The sequence below is a fragment of the Podarcis gaigeae genome, assembly GCF_964106915.1.
Source record: "Podarcis gaigeae genome assembly, chromosome: 13".
Taxonomy (NCBI): domain Eukaryota; kingdom Metazoa; phylum Chordata; class Lepidosauria; order Squamata; family Lacertidae; genus Podarcis; species Podarcis gaigeae.
The window spans coordinates 4,866,918-4,881,415 of record NC_139689.1 but is presented as its reverse complement, the minus strand read 5'-3'; the positions used below and the strand labels follow the sequence as shown (position 1 = coordinate 4,881,415).

General features: G+C 51.7%; 1 protein-coding gene across 2 annotated transcripts in view; it reads right to left on the bottom strand.

The window, feature by feature from the left end:
* Positions 1-14,498, bottom strand: part of DNAH2 (dynein axonemal heavy chain 2) — a 141,794-nt gene that overhangs the window by 68,634 nt on the left and 58,662 nt on the right. For both annotated transcript variants that reach the window (XM_083706475.1, XM_083706476.1), the window contains exons 21-27: positions 5,208-5,408; positions 4,952-5,108; positions 4,389-4,563; positions 2,385-2,548; positions 2,082-2,243; positions 762-865; positions 28-184 (exon numbers count right to left, since the gene is read on the bottom strand). In XM_083706475.1, coding sequence (XP_083562601.1) covers positions 28-184; positions 762-865; positions 2,082-2,243; positions 2,385-2,548; positions 4,389-4,563; positions 4,952-5,108; positions 5,208-5,408 — 1,120 coding nt within the window. The remainder of the gene's footprint in view (positions 1-27; positions 185-761; positions 866-2,081; positions 2,244-2,384; positions 2,549-4,388; positions 4,564-4,951; positions 5,109-5,207; positions 5,409-14,498) is intronic.

The window sequence follows — 14,498 nt, the reverse complement described above, 5'->3', positions numbered from 1 at the left end:
GCAGGGCCCCAGAGCAGCCAACGCTACCTGCTCAATGGCCAGCTCCTTGGTGGCTGAGGAAGAGATCTCGCCAATCTTTTCCACATGTTTATCCAGACCAAGCTCAATGATGTTCTCCAACCTGAAATCCTCAGCATCCTGGTCAAATGCCCTGAGGACCAGGTCCTTCACCTGTTCCCAGTGCCTGCAGGGAACCAGAACAGGCCAGTCAGAGGGTCTCTCTCTTTTCCGGGTGAAGAGCTGAGCACTTCAGCACCAAGAAGAATCTTTCCTATGCCTTTGAACCCTGGCTATTCATGGGCAGTCTGGGGAACCTTTCCTCTTGGCCAGACAATTCCCAGCATCTCGTCTCCACCACCCACCGCCCTGGTCTCTGCCCACGTTGCTTTGTTGATGAGAAGATAGGCCAGTGCCCCAGGCCCAAGGACACCTGAAAATCATTCTCAGAAATCATGGGGTAGGTGCCAGGAGCCACTGCAACCACCAGGTGTGCAAGACCTAAAATATATCCAGGACGGCCTGTTCCACAGTGCTGTGGAGTGACATTGCCTTAATGGGAAGCAGGGCTCTTCTCAGCTCACAAACAACATCCTAAATCTATGCTCGGAGCTTGGACGATGACTGCAGGAGGTATACCATTCATTGTGGCCTTGGTCATGTCACAGAGGGGTCTCCATGGTCCACCCTTCTTTTTCAGCTCCATAGGATCCTCATCGACCCTCCCCAAAAGGAACAGCCTAGCCAGTAAGCGAACTGCCTACCTCTCTCGCAAGGCCGGGTTCCTGAGGTCTGTGATTAAGGGCATGGTCTTCTTAAACTGCTCGATCTTCGACTTGGAGGTCTCAATGATCTCCCAGTTCCGATCCTAAAGTCAGAAAACAGTCAGCGGGGGATTATAACCACTGTGGAGGGCTGAAAAACATCTGCTGCCGTAACCCTGTCAGATGGGAAGGGTTGTTGTTGCCAGTGTGGTGTAGTGGTTAAGAGCAGTAGTCTCCTAATCTGGGGAACCGGGTTCGCGTCTCCGCTCCTCCACATGCAGCTGCTGGGTGACCTTGGGCCAGTCACACTTCTCTGAAGTCTCTCAGCCCCACTCACCTCACAGAGTGTTTGTTGTGGGGGAGGAAGGGAAAGGAGAATGTTAGCCGCTTTGAGACTCCTGAAGGGGAGTGAAAGGCGGGATATCAAATCCAAACTCTTCTTCTTGTTGTTATTGTTATTATTGTTGTTGTTATTGTTATTGTTATTATTACTATCAGAACTAATATTGGGATTGCAGGCAACTGCCAATGGGCCCTTCAGCACTCATCTTGCTGTGCCTGCCTCCTCTCCCAAGAAGACAGAATCCAGGCCACCCACTGCAGCAATTGAAGTGATGCCTCCACCTTTAATCCTGGGAGACTGCTTTTCAGGGACCGTGCCAAGGAGGGCTGCCCAGATGACGAATGGTGGGAGCCCCCCTCTCCCCCTGGTCCTGATCAGGATCCTGAATCTTCCCAGGAGCAGTGGGGCAGTATAGATTTGAACCACTGGTTCACAGAGGGACATAGTTCAGAGGACAAAAGTTAGGAAGAACGGGGTGGTGAACAGCTAGGAGAAGAAGAACTGGGAGGGAGAGAATTAACAGACACCAGTTCGCTGGAAAGGGTCCAACCGATCAGTCCAAGGTCACAGAGATTAGATAAGGTAGCTGCACAGAAGACACAGTGGTTGCGAGATCAGGTTGCAAGACGAGGAAGTGACGAGGGTGAGTCAGGGGGGGAGGAGTGGGTGTAAACCTTAATTGGGAGCACCTTTACACCAAGAATGGACTCTTTGTTCTTCCGCTGTGATCATTGAAATCTCTTTAAATGTTAAGAGACTATATTTGCTTTGTTCTGCTTATCCATGGCCAAACGGAGGGGGGAAGCCACTTCCCCGAAGCCTGACATTGCTTTTCTTAGGACGGAAGCACAGAAGGAAAATTAGCCAATCCTGCGAAATGCCCTTTTGAGTCCCCAATCGGAAAATGACCTCCAGTGGCCCTAAGAAGGGTCAGCTGGGCATCGTCGCAGGGACACGACCCATGCTTTGCCCCTTACCTTAAGCTCTTTGCTCAGCTTGTTCAGCTTGCGGAAAAGTGCGAATGCTATGTTCTCCATCACTTCCGTCTTCAGGGTCTTGAAACTCACTACTTTCCACTCGCTCCAGTGGACCTCCCACTCCTTGGTTATCTCCCACACTTGCTGGATGTAATCCAACTCCTGCAGGGGGCGCAGAAGAGAGGTCAGCAACGGCAAGCTACCCTGCAGGCCTACCCCAGAATTCGGCTTCCTTCTTTCTGGTGCAGGAAGTGGCGGGCGGGCCGGTCAAGACAAGCTCCCTCCCTGCAGAGCCAATCCTACCCTCTCCAGCTTCTGAAGGTCCTTGGAGGCCGGCTGGTCGATCTTAAAGATGCCCAGGTTAGAACGAAGGGTGTTCTCCTCCTCCTTCATCTGGGCCAGCAGCCGCCTCATTTCAGCGATCTGCTCCAGGGCAGCATCGGCCGACAAGGCGCTGGTGAAAGGACCTAGCATGGGAGGAGAGAGAGGAGTCAATAACCCCAAGCCCTTTTCCTCCTCCCTGCCCTCTCTGGTTGGCCGTCCAGTTGGATAAGGAGTCTGGAGGAAGGCGATGATAGGCAAAGGCAGCAGCGCTCAGTTCTGGAGTCAAGTGTTGTGGTTCTGATTCCTGGATCTAAAACTATGAAAAGCTGACCACAGTGAATGTACTGATCCATGAACCACTTCACAGCTACAGGGGAACCCTAGCTACACAGGCCACAATGAATCTTATCCTGAATGGCACTAGCGGTGGTGAGGTCTCCTGTGAAGGGCAGACTAAGTCAGCCTGGCCAGGGCAGGGGCAGAGAAGGGCATTGAATGAGAAGGACAGAGACCTGATTACAGCTGTGCTAGGACATCAATCCCACTGAAAACAGAGGCTTACTCCCGCCATAGAATTGTACAGCTGGAAGTTTGGGTGCAGTGTGAACAATGGTTTGAATGACACAGTGCTTGGGGGCTCATGTTTTGAGTTAGCACACCCCCTACGTCTGGATGTTCCAAGATAAGAGAGCAGCTGCACTGGGTTATCACAGCAACACCAGCAAGGTCGGGAATGCTTTCGTTATGTGAAGTCCTATCCTGATGCATACCCGTGTCTCGTCCTGTTTGCTGTCAGGGTCTGACTCTCAATGTGCGAGAGTCAAGGGAAGAGGCTGCGGGTTTTACACAGCAGCGATAGCAAGCATGGCGATAGTGTTAGTGAATTTCTCCATACATATGCAGCTTTACTTCAAAGACCAGAAGTACCGTATAAAGGCCATAGGAGCGTTTAGCTTTGTCTTATGTCTGGAGACAATAAAGACTTTGTTACTTTATGAGAGAGAAGTTTCCCCCTTAACTGGGGACTTAGGCAGAAGCCGTTCTGCTGGGAGCAGGAAATCGCTGAAGACTCGGCTGGGGCTCCACATGCATCCCACGGGTTGAGGTGTGGTGAGCTACCGACTGAATTCCACAAGTCTCCAACAGGATGCGACCCCAAGGGTCATCTAGTCCAACCCCTTGCAATGCAGGAAACAGTGTTAAAGAATCCCAAACAGATGGCCACCCAACCACTGTTTAAAAACTTCCAGGAAGGAGAGCCCACCACCTTCCAAGGGAGTCCCTTCCATTGTCTAGTAGCTCTCACTGCACATGTAACTACATGCAGGCTTGCACCTTCCTTCTCTGGATTCCTTCCAGGAGGAGGAGAATCTGCATCTCACATACAAACACACACACACACTCGGTCTGTTTGGTCCTTAGCTACAGTGGCTGCCTTTGAAACTGGCTCACAAGATGGCTGCTGCTGCCACAGCCAATGGTAAGCCACTTCCTTGCAAAGGCAACTTCACTGGCTGGGGACCAGGCAGCGGGCAGGATGTAAGCAGTGGCAACCTTCTCCTTCCTGGGAAACAGTATGTTCTTGCTGCACAGTAATCCCAAGGGGGGTTTACTTCCAAGTAAATGTACAAAGGATCAGGCCAGAAGCCTCCCTTGTGGCGCCCGCAGATGGGAGCCAGGAGGCACATTTACCAGACGCAGCGCTGGCTGCAGACCTCCAGTTAAGAGTTTAAGATGCCTGTAAAAACAGCAGGAGCCAGATTTCCATCGAGCCTGGGCTGCTTTACAGATTCTTCGGAGGCCTTTAAAACAAGAAAAAGCTCAGGCTGAGGTTTCACACAATCGACCAAAGGGGAGGGGGTGGGATTCTTTGACTTGCAAAGGGAAAGGTGCCCTTGGCTGTATAAAGACCTGGCCACCAAGGAGGGAAAGAGGGTGGGTGGGACAGAGAGAGAGACTGGGCTCCGCACTGCGGCCATTCACCATTGGTGCCAAAGTCTTGCAGGAGAGTCTGGGCCTTCTTCTTGAAGTCGTCCGCGCAGTGGATGAGGCCCGTCTTGAACTTCTCCTTGTGCTTCTTCAGCATGGCTTCGCTGTCCAGGATGCACTGCTGGAAGGCCAGCCACTCCGAGTTCAGCTCCCCCAGAAGCTGCAGCACCTGGAAGCGAGAGGGGCGGAAGAGGAGGAGGAGGAGGAGGAAGGAGGAGGAGGAGGAGGAGGAGGAGGAGGAGGAGGAGGAAGAGAACGCAGAGGTCAGAGGAAGGGGAGGCAAGGAGGCACTCGAGAGAAGAGAGAAGAATGACCCCCCCCAAAAAACAGCTGCTCCCTTGCTCTGCGTGCCCGCCACCACGCCTGCCACCCTCATCCCAGAGATCAATCAGATTTGCGGCTGCCTCTTGCCCTCAGCAGGACGCATAACTTAATTCCGAGAGCGTCTACCTCAGCAGAAAAGGAGAACCTTATGCTCAGGATCACTTTGGCAGGGAAAGAGGGAAGAGGAGGAGGAGGCTGCCCTGCTCCTGCCGCCGCCAGAAAGCCCCTCGCACCTCTTCCTCCACTGCAACCTCGTACTTCTCGAGGATGGCAAACTGCTCGTGGATGGGGGGGATCTGCCCCTCGATTTTGGGCAGGTCGTTCTGGAGGGTCTCGTGCAGCTGCAGGCTCCGGCTGAGCTCCTCCAGGGTCTGAGGAGGACGGCTGACGCTGTGCGGGGGGCAAAGGGGGTCCAGTCAGAGGGAGGATCCAGAGGTCGGGGCAGGGAACACTTCCGGGGGGGGGGCAGAGGGGGGACTTGGTACTCACTCGGCGGCGTTGTCCTGGAGGTAGGCATACAGCTCCCGCAGGCGGCTGGTGGCCATCTCATTCAGTAAGTTGGTGAGCTTGTGCTGCCACTCGTTGCAATGCTGGACCACGGCGGACTTCAGGTGGGAGCAGTCCAGCAGCACAAACTGGATGCTGAGCACCGTCTCCTCCTTCTGGACGTTGTTGGCCACCTCCATGTACCTGCAGGGGTCATACAAGCATAGTAAGAAAGGCGGGAGGGCTGTGCCTGGAGACCTCGGCCCCATCCTATTCCACCCCGCTCCTTCCAGAGCCTCCAGCTTTGTGATAGAGGAACCGCTGTTAGACAACGACATGCAGGGGAGCCCTCTGTGTGCTGCTGAACTGTAGCTCCCAATTCCCAGCAGCTTTGGCGTAAGAACCAACACAACAACAACAATTTATTTATACCCCACCCATCTGGGTTTCCCCAGCCACTCTGGATGGCTCCAACAGAATATTAAAAACACATTAAAACATCAAACATTAAAAACTTCCCTAAACAGGGATGCCTTCAGATGTCTTCTAAAAGGCAGCTAGTTGTTTATTTCCTTGACATCTGATGGGAGGGCATTCCACAGGGCGGGCGCCACCACCAAGAAGGCCCTCTGCCTGGTTCCCTGTAACCTCACTTCTTGCAGGGAGGGACCCGCCAGAAGGTCCTCGGAGCTGGACCTCAGTGTCCGGGCAGAACAATGGGAGTGGAGACACTCCTTCAGGTATACTAGGCTGAGGCTGTTTAGGGCTTTAAAGGTCAGCACCAACACTTTGAATTGTGCTTGGAAACGTACTGGGAGCCGAAGTAGGTCTTTCAGGACCAGTGTTATGTGGTCTCAGCGGCCATTCCCTGTCCCCAGTCTGGATGCTGCATTCTGGATTAGTTGCAGTTTCCGGGTCACCTTCAAAGGTAGCCCCACGTAGAGCACATTGCAGTAGTCCAAGCAGGAGATAACCAGAGCATGCACCACTCTAGCGAGACAGTCTGTGGGAGGGCAGGGAGGGTCTCATCCTACGTACCAGATGGAGCTGGTAGACAGCTGCCCTGGACACAGAATTGACTTGTGCCTCCATGGACACCCGTGAGTCCAAAATGACTCCCAGGACATAGCAGTTAGAGCATCAGACTCGGGCCCAGGAGAGGGTCCAGTCCCCACTTGACCGAGAAGGCCCTCTGCCTGGTTCCCTGTAACTTGGTTTCTCACAGGGAGGGAAACGTCAGAAGGCCCTCGGTGCTGGACCTCAGTGCTGAACGATGGGGGTGGAGACGCTCCTTCAGGTATACTGGACCGAGGCCATTTGGGGCTTTAAAGGTCAGCACTTTGATTTTTTATATATATAAATATTTATTAAGATTTTTTGTGAAAAAAATACATAAATAATAAACAACATTGCTTATATCATAACAAAATTTCATAACTTGTTTAGACTTCCTCACGTCTCCTGCTCCCACTTACATTGTTGAAAAGTTTTTTCAAGCAAATTATCATCTTGTTTACAATCTTATATCCACTCATTTAAATATAGTCTAATAATTCTCCATAAGGTTTGTATTTTCCTTGATCTCACTTATCATCAAATTCCAATCTAATTTAGTGGTGGCCAATTATTTATGATCAAGCATCCTTCTTAACATTCAACCAAATTACAATATTTTTGTAAATAAATCTTAAATTTCTTCCAATCTTCTTCAATCCTTTCTTCTCCCAGGTCTCGGATTCTGCCAGTCATCTCCGCCAGTTGCAAATAGTCTATCAGTTGCATCTGCCACTCTTCCAGTGTGGGTAGATCTTGAGTTTTCCAATTCTTGGCAATGAGTATCCTTGCTGCCGTTGTTGCATACATAAAGAATGTTCGGTCCTTCTTTAACACCTTCTGGCCGACAATACCCAGGAGGAAGGCCTCTGGTTTCTTAGTGAAGGTATACTTAAATACCTTTTTCAACTCGTTATATATCATTTCCCAGAAGGCCTTCACTTTAGGGCAAGTCCACCAGAGGTGAAATAATGTTCCTTCATTTCCTTTACATTTCCAGCATTTATTATCAGACGAATGGTATATTTTGGCAAGTTTAACTGGGGTCATGTACCATCTGTATATCATTTTCATTACATTTTCCTTCAAAGCATTACATGCAGTGAAGTTCAGCCCAGTGGTCCATAACCTTTCCCAGTCCTCAGACATAATGTTATGCCCATAAAGGTCAGCACTTTGAATTGGATGGAAGGTGTGATTCTGTAGTGCCACAGGTTTCCAACAGAGGGGCTGACAACTCAAGGGTAGCTGGAGAGAGAGAAGAGTGGGGCCTTTTCTGCAGACATGTCTTGTCCTTCTGTGGATGGTGGGACCCCAGTCAGAGGTGCATGGATCAGACCAAAAGGTCAAAGCAGCCACATAGGAATGGAGGAAGGTGCCTTACCCCTAGTGAGCCAGTTGGGGTCTGTAGCAGGAACCCCCCCCCCCAATCATTCAGTTTGTACAAACTTCACACACACTCACACTCACACACTACATACGCCACACTTCTGTTATAAATTCATAGAAAAAGCAACCATACATCGGATTTGCACTGTTCCATTTTTATTTTATTCCATATGACAAGGACTATCAAAAGGGGGTGGCTTGGTTCTGGTCAGCCATAATCCCTTCAGCATACCAGCACATCCACAGGAGCCCTGCCCAGTTGTTATGCCAACCCTGATGATCCCAGACAGAAGACAATCAAGATCACAAAGAACTTGCATATGGGAGTGGATTCAGCATGGACTGAAACAAAGGACAATGATCAGATCTTCCCTCTGGGGGCAGGAAACTGCAAACTCCCCTTTGTCTCCTGGAAGTGACTCATGGGGAGGGGGGAAAGGAGGAACCAGCCAGGTGACAAGACACTCAGGTTACCACCAACTCCTCCCTCAACCCCTCCTTTCTGTAATGTATGCATGATGTTTCTGGGGGTGGGCTTGACCTAGAGGAGGGGAATTTCAAAAGTTTTTATAAGACCTTGCACACTATTCTTCTGGGTCTTTTCCTCTCTCCTGCACGTGAGGGGAACACCCTGTTGCAACAGTTTAATAAAGGCCAAGCCTACAGGCTGCTGTTTTGCTCCAAGTTATCCTGGTTGGTGTCTTTGTTTTGTCCAAGGGAGCCCTCCGATTTTTCCGGTAACAGCTCCACCTAGTTTAGTACCGTCTACACGTCTCCCATTTTTCAGGCAGACCTCTTTCCCAGCCCTGCCTGGAGATGCCAGGGGTGGGATCTGGGACCTTCTGCAGGCAAAAATTTCTTTCCCCAAGCTCAGCCTCCTGCTCCCTCCCCCCCAGCCAACCAGAGGTCCCGCTGGGAAGCCCCCAAGCAGGCCCTGCAGGCAGGAGCTCTCTCCCCTTCCGCTGCACCTCGGCAACTGGTATTCAGAGGAGGTCGGCACGCCGCCTCTGCACTCAAAAGCCCGCCTGCGCTGCAGGAAAAAGGGGCTTTTGCAAAGCTGCTTGACATTCCAATGAAGTTTGCTGAACTCCTGAACAGCAGATGCTCTGGTGTCACAGTAATGAATCTAACTTACCTAGGCGTAACCTACATAGATTACAGCCAGATTCTTTAATACATCACATCCATCTAATCTGCAATCTCACCTCACCTAGACTCTAAATAGGGTATCATTTGACCCAGATCTAAATATCCCAAGATTAATTCGCTGCTTCGCGTTCTCGGCTAGCTAGTTGGAAGAGGCTGGGAGATGGGATGGAAATCTGGATATGCCTGGGGGGGGTTGATTTTAGGCAAAAGCATGCATTCACCCTCATGCAAGACTATTCATGTAGAATCACATGATGCATATTCTGTGAAAGGAAGACAGACTGCTGTCTGGACCTCGCAAGGTGCAAAGTGGCCCTCGGACCACGTCCGGCCTTGTTCCTGGGCTGCGCAATGGGAACGGCCACTTTGGGGAGGGAGAAGCAGATTCCCTCCGTGCGATTTGTTAATTGAAACAGAGCTTTCCTTCCTATCTTCCTGACTCATCGAAGCAAGGAAGGCCAGCAGGTGGAGAATTGTTTCGGGCCCCAAGGGATCTTATTAAGTCTTCCTGTTTCATTTATTAATTCCCTGTCAACGGGTCACCGGGAACACAAAGCCAAACTCTATTAACAGGGAGAGGGAGGAAACAAACACAACCGGGGCCTCCAAAGAGACAAATGGGGGCAATGGCAGCGCTTGGGGCCTGGCAGAGACGGATCGGGCCGAGGGGAGCCTTCGCGCCGCTCCCTCATTACGGGGCCCAAATTCGCCTCCGTCCCACGCAGGGCCCGTAAATTAGGCGTGTCAGAAGCGCTGAGTCAGGAAAGCACAGCAGGGGTGGGCTGGGGGGGTGAGAGAGAGAGAAGAGACTGGAGAGATTTATCCTGCCGCAAGGCCTGTCTCCCCTCAGCCGCTGCCACTTCTCCACAGCCTCGGCCCCCTGGCTTTGCCATCTGTGGGGATAAAACATGGCAGAAGAGCCTCTCCTGACAGTGACTCATGGGCTGCTGTACTAACTTCCCATCAAAAGTGTGGTGGTTGGGTATTTTTTTAGGGGGGTCGCTTTCTTTATTTTTTTGCTTGTTGCCTTTAATCTGGGAATTCAGCTACTGAAGTACGCCGGAGAACACGGAGGCATCAAAAGCTCGTAAAACATGCTGTAAACGAAAAAGTTCAAAAGGCAAACAGCAGCTGCTTTGAAGAGGCCTCCGCCAGAGCCGCCAGCCCCAGGGACCCCCTTGACCTGCCCGTGACACCGGGCCAGTGGAGGACGCTGCTTTTTAGCTCCGTCTTCCTTGCTTTTTTTTGAACTGCGGCAAGCCTCGAACCACCGCGGAGACGGAGGCCGCCTGGCGTCCTCTCCCAGCCTCCCATCTCCCTCTCGAGAGAGAGAGGCAAACCCCGGCGGGGTGGGAGGAAAGCTGAGTCTCTCTCTCGCTGCCTCCCTCCAAAGCACTCAACATGCTTGTTCAATAAATTATTAAAAGATTAAAGGATCAGGGATGGAATCCTTCCGTTTATCCCTCTCGCGTGTACACACGAATCGCTCTCGGCCAGGATTCCTTCATCTCACAAGGCCTTGACCGGGTTCGGAGGAGGAGGAAGAGGGAGGCAGGGAGGGAGTCTCGCCAGCTTCCCTGCCCGAGCTGGGGAAAGGACCCGAAGGCGAGGGGCCGGAGGAGATGCCTTGCTGTGTCCATCAGGCAAAAAAGAAAAGGAAGGCGGCAGGAAGGAAATCGAACTTCTCCAAGTGGTGGAGAGCAGGCAAGCCTCCACATGCATACCAAAGGCAGGGGGCTAAGTAAATAGTCCAAACTCCGTCTGATGAGCTCAACATGTCTCAGACCACCCCTCGTCTTTCTTCCCAAGCCCGCCCTCTTCCCTCTTCCACGGACAACGTTCCCATCTACCCTGCTGAGCAGGCATGTGACCTCTGGGTGATTTATCTTGGACTCATCTCTCCTTTCTCCTCCACATTCGGTCCACAGCCAAGTCGTGTCGCTTCCCCCTTTAGTACTGTGAAAATGCAGTCCTCTTTCTCTCTCTCTCTCTCTCAGCCCACTCTGTGAAACTCTGGCGCACGCCCTGGCCATCTCTCACCTGGACCCAGCAACCTTCCCTTCTCGGTTCTTCCTCTCATTCCCTTTGATCCCCTCACTTCCATCCAATGGTCTGCAGCCAAAGCCACTGCTGGTCTCTGTCATTACTCTGATCGGACAATGATCCTCCTGAAATCCCTATAGCCAAGACGGACCCTCCCAATAGGCAAAGTGAGGCAGGCACCTCCGGCAGCAATTGCTGAGAGGTGTGGAATGGTACCCACCCTACCCCCAGCTAGCCTGCTGCCTCTGTTGTAGCGGAGGACACCACCACTGCTCCTGTAAGGTTCAGCTTCTAGTTTGGTTGGTTTATGTACATGGAAAGTGGCGGGGGCAGGTAGCATCTTCATATCCTTTGTCTTGGACCACTGGCTTGAGAGCAGTACATGTGAAAAGGATCTAGGAGTCTTGGTTGACCACAAACTTGACTTGAGCCAACAGTGTGACGCGGCAGCTAAAAAAGCCAATGCAATTCTGGGCTGCATCAATAGGAGTATAGCATCTAGATCAAGGGAAGTAATAGTGCCACTGTATTCTGCTCTGGTCAGACCTCACCTGGAGTACTGTGTCCAGTTCTGGGCACCACAGTTCAAGAAGGACACTGACAAACTGGAACGTGTCCAGAGGAGGGCAACCAAAATGGTCAAAGGCCTGGAAACGATGCCTTATGAGGAACGGCTAAGGGAGCTGGGCATGTTTAGCCTGGAGAAGAGGAGGTTAAGGGGTGATATGATAGCCATGTTCAAATATATAAAAGGATGTCACATAGAGGAGGGAGAAAGGTTGTTTTCTGCTGCTCCAGAGAAGCGGACACGGAGCAATGGATCCAAACTACAAGAAAGAAGATTCCACCTAAACATTAGGAAGAACTTCCTGACAGTAAGAGCTGTTCGACAGTGGAATTTGCTGCCAAGGAGTGTGGTGGAGTCTCCTTTTTTGGAGGTCTTTAAGCAGAGGCTTGACAACCAAAAGTCAGGAGTGCTCTGATGGTGTTTCCTGCTTGGCAGGGGGTTGGACTCGATGGCCCTTGTGGTCTCTTCCAACTCTATGATTCTATGATTCCTTCCTACACCAGCTTCCTGCCCGCTCTCCAAATCAGCACAAGCACCTTGCCCTGACCTTCAAGCCCCTCTGTGACCTCGCTCCTCTCATCTCTCTGCTCTCAGATCCCAACTCGCCCCGCATGCCCTGCTTGTGACCCTCATCCCATCAGCCTCCACCATCTAAAGCCCTCCAGCTCTCTCGCTAACTCTTTCAGCTGCTTCCTGAAACGCCAGCACAACACCCTAATTTCTCTCCCCAAACCCAATTCCTGTTCATCCTTTGGCACAAAGCCCCTAGTTCCCATGCTCCCATGTAGCAAAGCCTGAACATGCAAAGCTGAAGCCACATCTTATTTCTCTGTTTACCTCTTCCCCTCCTAGAGTTGGAAGGGACCTAAGGAATCACAGTCGAAGACTCCCTGACAGGTGGCCATCCAACCTCTGTTTAAAAACCTCCGATGGAGGGTCAACCACCTGGCCAAGTTGTTGAACGGCTCTTGCCATCAGAAAGTTCTTCCTGATGCTTAGTCAGAATCTCCTTCCTTGCTCTGTCTTCCGCGTGAGAGCCCTTCAGAAGATGGCTCTCAGGTCATCTCTCCATCTTTTCTTCTCCAAGCTAAATATACCCAACCCCCTTAACCGCTCCTCCTCTTTTTTCTCCTATGTCAATTTTTAGACTGCAAGCTCTTTGGGGCGGGGACCCTTTTTCCCATTCAGCAAAGCACCAGGCTCACTGAAGGTGCTGGATAACACAGAAAAGTGATGAACAACGAATCACGGAAAACTCAGTTCCGTGCCGCCCCCCACCCCAATAAGGGCACCAGATGGACTGTGCCTGCCTCTCATCCCGAGGAGGGGGCACCCACCAAGGGCAGAGGCTGTCCGCCCCAGCAAGAAGGTTTTTTACAGCCCCTGAGCCAAGCTGTCTGGCTCCTCTCGCAAGGCCAGCCCCGCCGGGCAGCGTCTCCGAGGGCGGCCTAGGCTTCCAAGCCTATTTGCTGAGTCTCCTGCAGCAGCTGGATCTTGTTTACAAAGCTCTTAATGTGACGTCTCCAGGGGGAGAGCTGTACAAACATCCAACTTGGACTCAGACTCTCTGTATTTCTCTCCCCGGTTTGGGTTTCTTAAAATCACTTTTGACATTTGCATGGAAACAGGTTTTCTTCTTCCTGCTGCTCATTCCCCCAAAAGCCATCGCTCAAGCTGCACTGAATTCCAGCCTCCTCTGGGGAAGGGGAAGGGCAGTTTCTGAGCAGCACACAGCGGTGTTCGACAAGAGTTTGCAACATAAAGGGGAAACAGACTGCCCTCCCCGGCTTGGGCAGCAGGGAAAACACTGCGGGGGGTTCTGATCCGCAAACCTTTGTGTGTACACAGAGGGCTGAACAGCACCTCCAGGGTGCAACTGCCTTATCTTCACTTGGGGCAGCCCCACCACAAGTTAAAGTCCCGAATGCCAATGCCCAAAGCTACCTTGTGAGACAGCTTCCTATCTCGCTGTCTTGTCAGCATGTGCTGATGGGGAAGGGCTGTAGCTTGGTGAGACGAGCCTCTGCTTTGCATGCAGAAGGTCCCAGGTTCAGTTCCAGCAACAGGTTCAGTTCCCAGGTACAGCTGGGAGAAATGTCCTGCCTGAAGCCCAGGAGAGAGACTGCTGCCAGACAGCACAGACAGTGAGCAAGCTGGGCCAGCAGTCTGACTAACTATAAGGGACCTTCCCATGTTCCCATCATGCAACTTTGTGCTACGTCCATCTAGTCCAACCACCAGCAATGAGCAATCTCAACTGGAGCATCCATGACAGACGGCCATGCAACCTCTGCCTAAAAACCTCCGAGGAAGAAGAGTCCACCGCCTCCCGAGGGAGTCTGTTCCACTGTCAAAACAGATCTTACTGCCACAAAGTTCTTCCTGATGGTTAGTTGGACTCTCCTTCCTTGTAACTTGGAGCCATTGGTTCGAGTCCTGCCCTCCAGGGCAGCAGAAAACAAGCTGGCAGCCTGTTTGAAGACGGCTCTCATATCACTTTTCAGTCTTCTCTTCTCTGGGCTAACCTTCCCCAGTTCCCTCAACTGTTCTTCCTTAAGGCTTGGTTTCCAGTCCCCTGATCATCTTGGTTGCCTTCTTCTGTACCCATTCTAGCTTATCAATATCCTTCTTAAATTGTGGTGCCCAGAACTAGACACAGGACTCCAGGTGGCATCTGACCAAGACCAAATAAACCGGTACTAGGCTGATCGCCGAAGAATGGATACTTTTGAATTATGGTGCTGGAGGAGACTCTTGAGAGTCCCATGGACTGCAAGAAGATCCAACCTCTCCATTCTGAAGGAAATCAGCCCTGAGTGCTCACTGGAAGGACAGACCCTGAAGCTGAGGCTCCAATACTTTGGCCACCTCCTGAGAAGAGAAGACTCCCTGGAAAAGACCCTGATGTTGGGAAAGATGGAGGGCACAAGGAGAAGGGGATGACAGAGGACGAGATGGTGGGACAGTGTTCTCGAAGAGTTTGGATTTGATACCCCGCTTTATCACTCCCTTTAAGGAGTCTCAAAGCGGCTAACATTCTCCTTTCCCTTCCTCCCCCACAACAAACACTCTGTGAGGTGAGTGGGGCTGAG